Genomic DNA, 14,743 nt, shown 5'->3' with positions numbered 1-14,743 from the left:
ATATCTAATGACAAAATATACTCGTCTTATCAATGCATGTATTTTAAATAAATATCAATGTACTTGTATCATTAACAATGAACTTTAAAACAATGAATCTATTTTACAAAAATATCATGGCATATCACAAATATCGGAGTAATTTTTCATAGACTTCTATACATTTCATCAAATTAATCAAATTATTACATGTATACAATGCAATATCAACACTGATTCAACACAATTTATTCATTTTGTCAATAACCGTGTCAGTTTTTAAACCAACTTTGCAATAATTAAACTGCACTCAATTATTATTTAACAATATCAAAATGTGTTACATCAGAGATGTATCACATAAATTCACATGCAAACAATTATTAAACATATCACATCAACGATGCATCATATGAAACACAAATACAACAAATCTCTCACAAATGTGTCACATCTACCATTTATCACTTTAAATATGACATTTGTTTAAAAACATGTCACATCAACAATGTATCACATAAAAATATGACAATTTTCAAAATGTGCCACATCAACGATGTATCACATAAATTCACAATAACAATTTTCAAAAATGTGCTATACCAACGATATATCACATTAAATCCGATAGAATTCGTAAAAATGTCTCGACATCAAGGATGTATCACATTGAACTCTACCCGTTATACAAAAATATTTTATATATCTGTACTCATGACAGTAATTAAACTAAACATATATCAAATGCATGTATTATTTTTCTATCACAAAAATGCCATATATGTACCAATATTCATACATGTACTTTAAACTTCAATGCACATAATAAATGACAACATACTCTTTTTAAATATCAATGCATATATCGTAAACATCTTGCACCTGTATAAAAACATTGCATAATAATTCACAATTATCATAAATATTACAAATATCAGAGTTATTTTCATAAACTTCAATGCATATCAGAATATGGGTTACATTTCATAAAAGATTTTTGGCACATTTTATTAACATTTTGTTTGAAAATCCGCGACGACCGAACTGCGAATGTGTGATTTTTATTTTTCCGCAAATGTTCTGTAAATGATACTCGTACGCTGTAAATATCAAAATGTTGATGACGTGATTTTCCTTGCAAATGTTCTATTTCACGCTATATGAATTATTAAAATTCACAAGATATTTCTGCGATATCCGAAGCTTCAGTGAATTTTTGAATGAAGAAATAATTTTTTTGTTTACATATTATACATATTATAAAAACCTTTTCTGCTTTTCGTAAACTTTTCTTCGGTTCAGCTTTCACACCAATCTTCTTTCTTCAGTTGTCCGTCAATTCCGCTCAGTTCAGCTCAGCGAGTGAATATAAAACACGAAATTTCCGTTCATCTGACATCACAGTCACAAAGCCATCTGAAAACATCACATCACATCTGACATCACATGCCGCCTCTGTATGAAGCTGCAAATTCGCCTAGTTTGGTATAAATTGTCGAATACAGAGTGAATATACCATGCCTCGTTGTCCCTGTGGAAACTGCGATGAATTGTAAAGCACAGGGTATCAAAACCATTGATAATTCTCTGGCGCTGCCAAGTTCTACACCGCTGCTACCATTGTAAACATGGCTGTCTACGGTAAAGTCTTATCATGGCGCTATCTCGAGTTCTGAACCGCTGCCACCATTGTAACGAGGTTAGTTGGTGTGTATATATAAAGATGCTGTGGTAGGCCACTGGTTTAAATAAAAGTTCTGGTAACAACTGGAATTGGTTTGGTGATGAATTTATTTATTCTTCCTTCACAACATCAAAATACAAATGATAACTGAATGTGTGTTGGCCCCATGAGTTTGAGTGAGAGAGTGAGAGAAAGATTTATCCCACACCTGGGTTTTATAGTCGTCTTCCCTATTCAAAAACAAATATTCTTTTGTCCTAATAAAATCGATCTGAATGACTCGACCGTTTATCTGGAATATTACGATGTGTTTCTATTTCTTAAATAGCAAAAAGCAAACAAGAATATCCTACAAAAGGTATCGACATTCTGCACTGTTACAAGAGAGTGGTCACCAAATTGAACTTTTCCAGCTAATATATAAAAGGCCAACGCTTTAATATGGACCTTTAACAGGAATTCATCACGCGTATTCACTCGTACTAATTTGGTGGCGTGCGCCCATAATTTCAGCCTGACAGACAGCCTGTAACCCAATTAAAAATGGTTTGCGCTGTCATCAGGTTGAATTTTTGTGCGGTGTGTTCTCCAAAGACTTGTGATATATTTTTAGTAAATTATATCAAAGTTTTATGGTTCACCATCAGTTACAGCGCATTTTCTAATTCAAGATTGAATGCCAAACAAACATCAGCATGATCAGGTAAGCTTAAAGCCATATAAAAATATGCGTGATTTGCTCCACAGCATACCAATGCCCTCACTTTTTTTTTTCGAATTTCTACTTTTTGCACGCCATTGTATTGGCCATTGGTATATCGTTATTCGTAGTACATCTTAAAATTGTTTGTCATTCCATGTCAAATCAACCAATGGGTTGGCAGCACAATCAAACTTTCACCATTGGCACTGTACAAATAATTAAGAGAACACACCAGGTACCACCACCATGATGATCAATTGCACAGTTGGGAAACCACCAACCAACAGTACACACAGAGAAAATTTGTTCTGGACTATGAAAAATGCTCATGCATATTACTTTTGTCCATCAACATTTGACTGTCTCCACAGTCTTGTACTTCCTACACAAGCATGACAAGTAGCTTGAATAAACCTTAAACTTCCGTAGAAAAACTTTGAAAACCTCAGAAAAACTTTACAAAAAGCCCTTGAAATTTGAGTAATTTGGTTCCACTTACATGTATATCAGTTACATGTATTTCAATGGGATGTAATTTGAGCTGGTGATGTCATTGGGTTATAATGAGCTGTGGTTGATTCATTTGCATATAAGTTGAATTTGTAGTTGTACAGAAGTAACTTGCTTGTGGGCAGGTCACCCCCTCAAATTTTGCTGAAAATCATTTCTAGCATACATGGCAACAATCATACAATGTATAATGAACACATGGAAAAAAATTAGCGCTCAACTCCAAGAGGTTTCGGAGATACGGCTTGTCAAAATTTCACCAGACCCCCCCTTTTTGCTCTCGTGAGTCGCGTCATTGAATTTGTCGCGTTTTGGAACACTTATATTTTGACTTTAGGAAAAAGGTATTAAGCTGAAAATTGCTACCTAGAGTGACTTTCACCCAAATAAGCAGAATCTGGTCTTACAAACAGTGTAGTTCTTCCACTTTAAAAGTTATGGGTCTCCCAAAACCCCTTTTCGTTTTGTCATATTTCACCTTGTACGGTTTCCAGAGCCCACTCGTAGTCTTAATTAGATATCAGAGAATGTTCAAACTTCATATTTATATTTAATAGGCCAATATCTCTCCCCTGAAACAATAACAGACCAATGACTCCTTTAATTAGGTACTACCTACCTGAGCAGGTACTACTTATGATTATCTTCATACATACACCATTGAAATTCCAGTTTTAAAGATCGTTTGCTCCAATTTTTATGCAACTTTCAAAATTGGAATTCTAAACTTCAATTACATACAAATCAATACCAACTTCAACAGAATCAGGCATATAATAATGATTGTTGATGAAAATATTGATTTTCAGACCCCCCCCACAGACCCCCCTGTCCAAGTACTTGTTTTGGCCGGCACCTTCTCATTTTTTGGCCAATTTGGATGAAAAAGGTGTCAAAATGCTCAGGAGATCATACTGCATCAAATAAAAAAATTGAAGTATCATTCTTTAACCCACCACTACTATAAATGAGTAAAGTGTATACTACTTTGGTCATGCTAAAAAATCCCCCTGATCGATCAGGGGCACCCAACGAGATTTTCCGATATAGTAAAACAAAGCATTAACTGCTCCTCAGAGCTAGCTAGAATAAGTCAAAATTATTGCATTTCCCAGCTAGGACCGATCGGAAATACTCATTTGACAGCCAGAAAGCCAATTATGTGCATGTTTTTGACAGACAGGAAGGACAAGTAACAAAAATCAACTAGCTATGATAACTATGCCAATTCTTTCAACCAGCTATGATAGCCATGTTATATTAATAGCGCCACCGTATTTATAGCGAAATGACCATTAAACAAATTATAGCAACGAATTATCGTTGTTAAGAGACGCACCATTAGATATAGTGGGGGTGGGGTGGGGCTGGGTAATTGGGTAGTTGGGATCGGGAAAAAATTAGGACCTTGGTGAAGCAATTTTTTTTTTCAACTCCTCGGCGGCGAGGCAATTTTTTTTTACTCCTTGGTGAAGCAATTTTTTTTTAATCATAAAAGTTGTATTTTCAACAATTTGTTTTAAGATTTTGTGAAACGAATTTTGTTCAAAATAAGTCCATATTTTACGGTTTTAACACCTACATTTTGCATGCGAACACCCAATAACATTATTTTCAGATTAAAATGAGTTCACATGGTATTAAGTTTTGAAAATTTGAAGAAAAAAAAACACGGAAATGGATTTTAGAAAACGGTAAACTTCGGACTCTAGCCATGCTAGCGTTGAGTCAGTGACCAAAACTCTTCGTTATTATTTGTGTCAACTTATTGTAAAGCGAATTTTCTTTTTGGTTTTGAGTATTTATGCCGTAAAAACGTGATCCTTCTAAACTTTTAGTTTAGGATTTCTTGATAGATCTCCCGAATTCCATCAATAGGTTTTTTTATCAAGTAATTCATTCAACCAGCACTTTCCCCTTAATAGAATTAATATTAAAACGAAGGGACCGTTCCATGCAAAAGTTCATTCTACAAATCATAGGCATATACTTTGAAAACTTGCTTGGCTTATTGTTGTTAATGAGTTATGTCCTGGGAAAATTGAGTTTATATGCTTTTCTGTGGGGTTGACCCATAAAGTTCATGTCAAAAAAAGGGGAGCCCTGAAATTTTTGAGATCTGAAAGGAGGGGTGGGGCGAACAATTTTCGTGATGAAATTAGTTTGTATCCGGCCCCAACCCTAACAAGTGTTTGTGAACGGTCCCTAACACAAGAACCACAGGATAGGGCCTACTAGTATACAAAAGTATATCTGTGATATTTAAATTCTTCTATACACACTCACTATGAATGATCAATGAAATATTTGCCAAATCTCACTACCATTAATCGTCTCTGTTTTGGCATAGTGTCGTATGACGAATTTTGAGCAAAATGAGTTATATAAACTTTCAAAATCTATGAATGAAACTCTATATCACAAAGTTTTGAGACCTAAATGTAATTAGTTAATGAGATATGGTACTAATTATGTAACACCCCCCCCCCCCTAATTCTTCATTCTGTGTTTTGGCATACAGTCGTATCATAGTCGTATCATGATACGTCGCCATAGTGTAACTGCAGTTTCCTATTGTTTTGGCATACTGTCGTATCACATGGCGTATCATATATTTTTACATAGGTTGGCAAAAATTGTGCATATTTTGGCATACTGCCGTGTGAGTTTGCAGATCAATTACTTCTAATTAGTGAATGAATAAAAAGTTTGTATTAAAGTTGAGAACAAAGACAAAATATATTATTGATTATATTCTTTGATAATAATAAACATATTTTACTTTGGTGCTCTCCAATGGGTCTTCAAAAATTGTAAAAACTTTAAATGTGATTTTCTCAAAACGGCATTTTTCGTCATACGACAGTATGCCAAAATTGCAAGATGTTGTGAACTACCATATCGCAACAGTTGAAAATAGTTGCTAACCTTAACGTGCTTGTTATCTAGATTTTAGTTTATCGTGCTGGTTTCAGATAAGGCCGAAAAATTATGCTTGCGTAGATTTAAAAATCAATGTGGAATGCAGTTTTCCTTCCCTAAGGATGTTTGCTCAAAGGCAGTCAAATAAATCTAGAGAAAAGTTGAGATACTCGGAAATTTCCGATTTTTTTTTTCATTCCTTTTTATTGTAACATTTAATATCGGTCGATCATCATGAAAGATGGTGACCTTTTAAATTTTAATTGGCTACATTGTAAGCATGATAACTGATTCAAGGGGAGGACAACTGCAAATTTGGGTACTTGTATCACCATTTTATCCATTGTAAAATGTATATTTTGACATTTCTATTTCTTGATGTTCTCTTTCCGGTCATGTGTGATTTGCGCCACAGCGACGCCCTCAATATTTGTTGAATTTCTACGTTTGCATGATTGTAATGCCCAATGGTGTGCCCTTTGAAACACTAAGCCCGAAGTGCTTTAATTACAGTAAAATAATGATTATGCATGTACTTTGAATTACTCACCATTTTATAACATTTAAAATTTGTTGTAGGCCTATGCTGTTGAATTTTTTGTGTGATTTGTTAGATAATTCTTGGGTTTTTTTTTCTCATAATAAAAATGCAATAAAACATTGAAAGAAAAAAGTTTTTATAATAAAACCAGAGATCTCCGGTTTTATTCCTACCTCACCGATCGAGTGATAACTGCACATCGCGGGCAAGTGTTACTATAGTTAATCATTGAATCAGTGGCCTATAAACGAGTGTACACATATGGCTATTCGCTTACGTCTTGACGTATAAACTGTGTACATATCGCTATTCGTCTTACGTCTTGTCTGTTCGTCCTAGCTGTGTGAAGCTACGCCAATGTTCATGATAATAATACCATCGGCGAACTAATATACACGAATTGTAGGCGCTGGGATAAAATAGCAGGTTTTTTTTTCGTTTTATCTCATTTGTTTGGATCGGAAGGGGACAATGTGATCAGTGATATCTAGCATTTAAAAAGGAATTTATTCTGTACTGGAATTTTGGTATATATCGATGTGGGTTTTAATTCTGTGGGATTTTCAGACCAATGCACGCAATTGGGGGCATGTGGGCAAAACCGCAGAACACCCGATTTGGGTAAAGTTGGGTGCTTTTTGTATAAAACTGGTATCGCAAAAAGGAGTAGGCATAATAGGCCTACTAGTAAAGTCAGCACCCGAAAGTCTGCGTGGCACATCCCCGCACAAAATTTTTCGAAGGCCCATCCCCCCCAATTACAAAATGGAAACGGGAACAAAATAAAGTGAGGACAGAATGAAACCAATCAGAAAATATAAGAATTAAAGACGGAAGGAAGCTAAAACGAATTGGGAACGGGATTAGATAAATGGAAACGGGACAAAAATGGGAACAAAATAATGAGAAGAAAGAAAGGTCAGCCTTTAGTTAAACATGTTAAAGGAGGATTTCGTGATCCTAGCATCCTCTTTTTATGACATTTTTCAGTACATATATACGAAAAAAGCCTATTCCCAAAATTCCAGTTGATTCCGATTTTGCGTTTGCGAGTTATGCATGATTATGTGTATTACACTGCTCCATAGACAATGCGTTGTAAATTCAAATTTCACGATATCTTTGCAAAACGAATTAATCTGCAAGAAATAGTTTGTACATAAACATTATATAGCCAGAGGTTTCCAGTGATATAAAAATCTCAACTTTTTTTGAGAAAAGTGGGGGGATGAGGCTGTGGATCACGAAATGCCCCTTTAAATAAAATTTACCTTTTCACTGATTCTACTACCTGTTCGGTGATTATTCCCAGTGGCGTAGCCAGGGGGCGGGGGGGCAGGGTTGCCGGTTCATGTAAGGCCGTCGGTAGACGGAAGGCGTTGGTGAAAAAAAATGGGTTAACAATAGACTCATTCTTTTACCCAGGGTGGCAGAAAAAAAGGGGGAGAAAAATATTGGGTCAACAAATCACAACATCCGTCGGCAAAAAATATTTTTGTCGGTAGGCCTACATTTACAAGTTGTGCCCCCTAGGTTCCAAAATCCTGGCTACGCCACTGATTATTCCCGTTTACTCAGCTAGATCGTGGAATACAAGAGTAAACTACGTAGAAAGTTGTGTGTTATCATAATTGCTGACTATAGGCTATAATATTGGTGTCACTCCGTTTATTGATAATTTATGATTTAGCTAGGTGATTTTTAGTCCGGCGATATAAATTAATTACAGAACCCTTTAAATCTGATTGTCACAGACCCGCACAGAATTAGTATCATTATCAGTAACTATATTGTTAATATACATATAATATATAATATGTTTGTTTAAGAGTATTGTTAATATGTATTGAATTTTGCACAATAATAATTACAAAAGTGTCTACTTATTATCATGTACCAATATGAGATGAGATGAAATAAAGCTGACTGACTGCATGAAATGAATACGCGAATCAACGGTTTGTAGTGGAAGCAGCAAAATACTTTGTTCAAAACCCAAATAATAAATTATTTTAATTCGGGGGCGCTATTCATTTTGCTCCTTGAAATCGGCACGTGCTTGACACGACTTGAACGCCCCAGGCCCTAGCCAGGATTTTTTACTTCTTCAAGAATTTGCCAGCCAGATTGCTTGAAATTAATTTCCCAGCCAGGAATTCATGTTCTCAAGAACAAAGTTCCAGCCAGGTAGAGAGTAGCTGAGGAGCAGTTATTTGCCAGGAAATTTCGTTGGGTGCCCCTGATCGATGTGTCCCCCCCCCATATTTGAACGTTTTTAGCGGTTTAGGGACATGACTAAGGCTACTGACAATAGCCTGGTAATTGACCTCTCTGTGTGTGAGTGATCATGTATACGCCATTGAGGTCAATGGTCATCGACTTTTATACTGCCTCCACGGGAGTGAGTGCAGCTAGCCTCTGCGCTGAGCTATAGTTCAGCACATATAAAATCAGAATATTTTTGTAAGATTTTGAGTTCAAGACGCACGCTTCTTTCTCAAGACGCTAGCTAACGACTATCATATCCGTTGAACATATATATTCAAGTGTAAGGAACCAAATCTGGATTCTTTAGAATCAATTACGGGAGATATTCATCATTTTCTACCCTGGTATCCAAAGATTTATTGTCTTAATATCAAATCGTGCATAGCACATTCACATGTATCGATCCCGTGTATTTATTTTGGTATCTCTGCTGTACCAAGTAATTATTAGCCTGGCGATGTCGGTGTGCGTCGGCAGTATCACACAGGGACATATTTGAAAAATGCGTATTTCGAAGAAAAGAGAGTTTTTCCCCAAATGTATTGTTTCTGTACTCTTAAAATATACCATCTAGTTGAAAGGAAATCCTTTTTACCAATTAATATCATTTCAGAGCCATGACGACTAGACACCAATTGCAGCATTTACAGGGCAGGGTATACCAAGTTCAACTTAAGTCAAATTATGCAAATAGTTTTCAACCATATAGGTGTATCTACTGCAGACGATTTTACAGTGATTTCATATATTATGTGAAACATGTGGCAAGACATAGAGTGAAATTGCACAGGTACTGGTGTAGCTGTAAACAGACTGTACCTGAAAGGGTTCCTGCCAAAGTGAAACCGTACACATGTAAATATTGCGAAAATAGGTTATCTTGTCCAAGTGCACAGAATACGCATGAAAGGATTCACACCAAAGAGAAACCGTATCAATGTAAATATTGTATTAAGAGTTTCTCACGGACAGGAGACAAGACTACACATGAAAGGATTCACAGCAAAGAGAAACCTTACCAATGTAAATATTGTGAAAATACTTTCTCAGATGCAAGTAACAAGACTTTACATGAAAGGGTTCACACCATAGAGAAAGCATACCAATGCAAATATTGTGAAAAGACATTATCACAGGCAGGTCACAAGACTGTACATGACAGGATTCACACCATGGAGAAACCTTACAAATGTAAATATTGTGAAAAGATTTTCTCACGCTCAAGTCAGAAGACCAGACATGAAAGGATTCACACCAAAGAAAAGCCACACCAATGTAAATATTGTGAAAAGACTTTCTCAGATGTAAGTAGCAAGACTAGCCATGAAAGGATTCACACCAATGAGAATCCATACCAATGTAAATATTGTGAAAAGACTTTCTCAGATGTAAGTAGCAAGAATAGACATGAAAGGATTCACACCAATAAGAAACCTTACCAATGTAAATATTGTGAAAAGACTTTCTCACGTGCAGATCACACGACTAGCCATGAAAGGACTCACACCAAAGAGAAACCTTATCAATGTAAATATTGTGAAAAGACTTTCTCACATGCAGGTCACAAGACTGTACATGAAAGGATTCACACCAAAGAAAAACCATATCAATGTAAATATTGTGAAAAGACTTTCTCATATGTAAGTAGCAAGATTAGCCATGAAAGGATTCACACCAAAGAAAAACCATACCAATGTAAATATTGTGAAAAGACTTTCTTAAATGCAAGTAACAAGATTAGACATGAAAGGATTCACACCAATGAGAAACCTTACCAATGTAGATATTGTGAAAAGACTTTCTCAAATACAGGAAACAAGACTGTACATGAAAGGACTCACACCAAAGAAAAACCATATCAATGTAAATATTGTGAAAAGACTTTCTCAGATGCAAGTAGCAAGAATAGACATGAAAGGATTCACACCAATGAGAAACCTTACCAATGTAGATATTGTGAAAAGACTTTCTCACATGCAGATCACAAGACTGTACATGAAAGGATTCACACCAAAGAAAAACCATATCAATGTAAATATTGTGAAAAGACTTTCTCAGATGTAAGTAACAAGACTAGCCATGAAAGGACTCACACCAAAAACAAAAATATATCAGTGTAAATATTGTGAAAGGACTTTCTCAGATGTAAGTAGCAAGACTAGACATGAAAGGATTCACACCAATGAGAAACCTTACCAATGTAAAACCTTACCAATGTAAATATTGTGAAAAGACTTTCTCACGTGCAGGTCACAAGACTAGCCATGAAAGGACTCACACGGTAACACCAAAGAAAAACCATATCAATATAAATATTGTGAAAAGACTTTCTCAGATGTAAGTAGCAAGATTAGACATGAAAGGATTCACTCCAATGAGAAACCTTACAAATGCAAATATTGTGAAAAGTGTTTCTCAAATACATGTCACAAGACTGTACATGAAAGGATTCACACCAAAGAGAAACCATACCAATGTAAATATTGTGAAACGACTTTCTCAAATGAAATGCAAGTAACAAAACTGTACATGAAAGGATTCACACCAAAGAGAAAGCATACCAATGTGAATATTGTGATAAAACTTTCTAAAATACAGGTCACAAGACTAGCCATGAAAGGACTTACACCAAAGAAACACCATATCAATGTAAATATTGTGAAAAGACTTTCTCAGATGAAAGTAGCAAGATCAGACATGAAAGGATTCACACCAAAGAAAAACCATACCAATGTAAATATTGTGAAAAGAATTTCTTACAGGCAGGTCACAAGACTAGACATGAAAGGATTCACACTAAAGAGAAGCCATACCAATATATGTAAATAATGTGAAAAGACTTTCTCAAATACAGGTCACAAGACTAAACGAAAGGATTCATAATAATTATTGTATTGTGTTTTTAACTACGTAGGCAGTATAAAAACAATGTTTCCTATGAAATGATACAGATGGTTAGGGACCGTTCATTATTTATAGAGGGGCGTGAAATTGAAACTTGTATTTGGAAAATTACTTAGCCCCCATAGCTGAAATGTAATGATACATATAACGCCCTGACTGACTCATCTTTTATAACCCGCGACATAAAATAATATACAACATAACAACAGCACAAAGGGTGGTTAGCAATGGACCTTCTTGCAGAATTGTTTGAGCAGTTACTATAATACAGTACAATGTATTTAATGTTGTGACTAGTCACAAATGGTAGCAAGGCAGTATGACTGGTAGTACCATTATGACCATGTTGAAAGTACTTTAAGTGAAGTTAAGCATGCAGAAAATGATATTTTGTAATAAAAAAACGAGTGATTTTCCTTGGCCAAGGTAGCTTTAAACTGTGATCTGAGTCTTGTTCAATTCATTGAAAGAGAGAATATTTGTATTTTCACTTTCATAATAGTTTTATAATGCAATTGCAATATTTAAATTTATTGGTTATGGCCTATGCTTTCTGAAAAATGCTGTCACAATAATTGGTTGATAATTGATAACATGTAGAATAAAAATGTACGTTATTGGTCATATGTGTTAAGTACGGTACCTCTTCTTCCTTGGTTATCGCCATGGATCAGGGGTGTAGCCAGCTTTTTTGGTTGGGGGGGGGGATAAAATTTTTGGGGCACAGATGAAAAAAACTACAGATGCATCATACAATGCATAAAGTCTTCGAGCTTCCAATACAAGGCTGTATTGGGACGATATGCGCGCATAGCTCGAAAATGTTTTGCATTTTTTCAATGTGCGTCCGTAACGCAAACATGTTGTATTTTACACTATTTAGCCCCATGATCGGGCTGAATTTTCGTAGAAAATTTAGCCCCCTCCCCCCCGCTGGCTAAGCTACTGCAATGGATGTATCGGCTAGATTGTGTTAGTGACAAAAAGGTTTTTTTTGTCCAGTAATTTCATAAATGGTTGTATTTATTAGTGAAAATGATAAAATAGCAAAAAAACCCTAAAACAACCGCTCACGTGATTCATAACTTTAAAACAAGATAATTGATCAAGGCCGGAGGGGATTCTCTCTGGTTAAAGGTGTACGGGGATGTGCCACAGTTTTGGGGTACTTTTTCAGAGACTTTGGTACATCAATGGCTGAAACAAATGCGCATGAAGCGCGCGAAAATGTGCAATTTTTTGGATAATTTCGTCCTCGTATTTGGATCCTGATGGACGAGCTTGTTTCCAAACTATGAGTTTAAGTCCACAACCACATTTCTCATTTACTTGTCTGATACAATCACAATTACTTTGACAAGTTTGACATTAGCAACAATGAGTTGTACCATCAAGAAGCCATTGTCTACAACAACAATGCAGCTTAACAATATGCAGGCTATTGTTCTCATTTGGGAACCAAAGGCCGCACAGTATTATTACTGTGCATCCACCCACTGTTTGTTTTGTAATGGTGCATCCAACTGAAATTACTATACCTATAGCATAACTATATAGCATCACAACCCATTGCATTATCGCACAGGTAAATCAGAAACATGTGTTTGTGGACTTAACATGGTTTGGAAACATGCTCTTCAAATACAATCCATCAACACATGTGATAGAGGCTCGTACCCTAAAATTTATCAATGCACCGCTAAGCGGTGGCATACGCTAAGGGGTGGGGTAGTGGGCACGCTCCTTCACTTTTGTCAGTCCGAGCCAGGGGGATGCACCAAGTTGGGGGAATATTTACTTTAATTACGGCCAGCGAAGCGAGTCAAACATTTTAAACAGTCATTGGAATCAAGATCCGTGCCCCGCCCTCCCCCTACTTTTGAGAACTTACCTGCGGACGCCACTGGCGCTATAGTCCTCCCCTGGCAAAGTCAGGCTCAGCTATTTATCTGCTCCTATGGATCGTGCTGAGGAATGTCAGACATATTTGAAGCACGGATGTTCAATTCTCACTGCACTGTTTTTCAATTTCACTGCACGGATTTTTAATCTGACTGCACAAACGTGCCAGGAAACACGTTAAAATAACCCTTGGTACACATTGCATATTGAGACACCTTGTAGGCCTATGTACTATTAAGAAAAGGTCCCGATGATTTACAGATTAAAAACCCGAAAGGTATTGAGTAAATCAAACTCACTGAATGCACCAATTTATACTACGAATTTTGACACCTCATTTGTTGCTCTGCGATCTCGTTGAGAAAAGTTACAAGCATTACAATGGTAAAGGGTCGGATTTCAAAAGTGCAAAGCCTATAAACACGCATAACAGAAACATTTTCTTCACTCGGTGATAATTTTTATTTCTTTCATTCTTATGCTACTTTTGTTTTCATGGACTTTTTCTTTACTGATGCAGCTCAGTGTATCCTTCAATACTTAGTGTGTCCAGCATGCTTCTGACAAGGTGTCTTATATCCAGTGGCGGCACCAGGAATTGTTTGGGGGGGCAAAGTTAATTTCGGGGGGGGTCAAAACCGACAAATTGCTGCAAAAGTGGAAATTTACATAATTTTGGGTTCTTTGCCTCAGAAGTGGGTGGCGGGGGGGGGACTTTGGGATAATAATAATATTGTCCCTCTTCTCCTCCCCCTTGTAGCTCCACCACTGCTTATATCTTCTTGCTCAATGCTGTTCCACTTTTTCAAAAGGGAGGATGCGTCCCAAACCATCTATGGTTGTGTCTGGCTTGGCGGCTAAAACCATCTTTAGTCGAGTATGTGCAGAGAGTAGTTATTCTTGAGCGGGGGGGTTTCTTCGAAAAAATTTGTACGGGGATGTGCCACGCAGACTTTCGGATGTTGACTTTCTCTATACCTACTTTCTGCTGTTTTTGCTACCCATCAATATACCAATTTTCAACAAAAAGCACCAAAAAATCACCCAAATTTGCCCTATTTGGGCGCTTTTATGGCCACTTTTGCCAAAATTGATATATCAAAATCGCTGAAAAGGTACCCCAAAACTGTGGCACATCTACGTATACCTTCAACCTGGGAGAACCCCCTCCGGGTTCTTGAGAGGGCACTCTATTCACGTGGTTTCTTTTCCAACGCTAAAAGATCACGAATTTTGGTGGTTTGCAAATGAAGTGTCCGCACTATCGACTGATTACGTAACTGTTATGAATAATTTATTATTTTTTCAATGCAATCGCCTCGACCCATTA

At 36.4% G+C, this 14,743-nt stretch overlaps 1 protein-coding gene across 1 annotated transcript; it reads left to right on the top strand.

The window, feature by feature from the left end:
• Nucleotides 1-2,332: 2,332 nt before the first annotated feature.
• LOC140162518 (uncharacterized) lies at nucleotides 2,333-10,806 on the top strand. The gene is made up of 2 exons (XM_072185766.1): nucleotides 2,333-2,366; nucleotides 9,221-10,806. The coding sequence occupies exons 1-2, from the start codon at nucleotides 2,359-2,361 to the stop codon at nucleotides 10,725-10,727; spliced, it is 1,515 nt and encodes a 504-aa protein (XP_072041867.1). The 5' UTR covers nucleotides 2,333-2,358; the 3' UTR covers nucleotides 10,728-10,806.
• Nucleotides 10,807-14,743: the final 3,937 nt, after the last annotated feature.

This window comes from Amphiura filiformis, chromosome 10 (genome assembly GCF_039555335.1).
Source record: "Amphiura filiformis chromosome 10, Afil_fr2py, whole genome shotgun sequence".
NCBI classification, from domain to species: domain Eukaryota; kingdom Metazoa; phylum Echinodermata; class Ophiuroidea; order Amphilepidida; family Amphiuridae; genus Amphiura; species Amphiura filiformis.
Note: the sequence above shows the minus strand (reverse complement) of the source record. Positions and strands in the feature narration are given on the sequence as shown.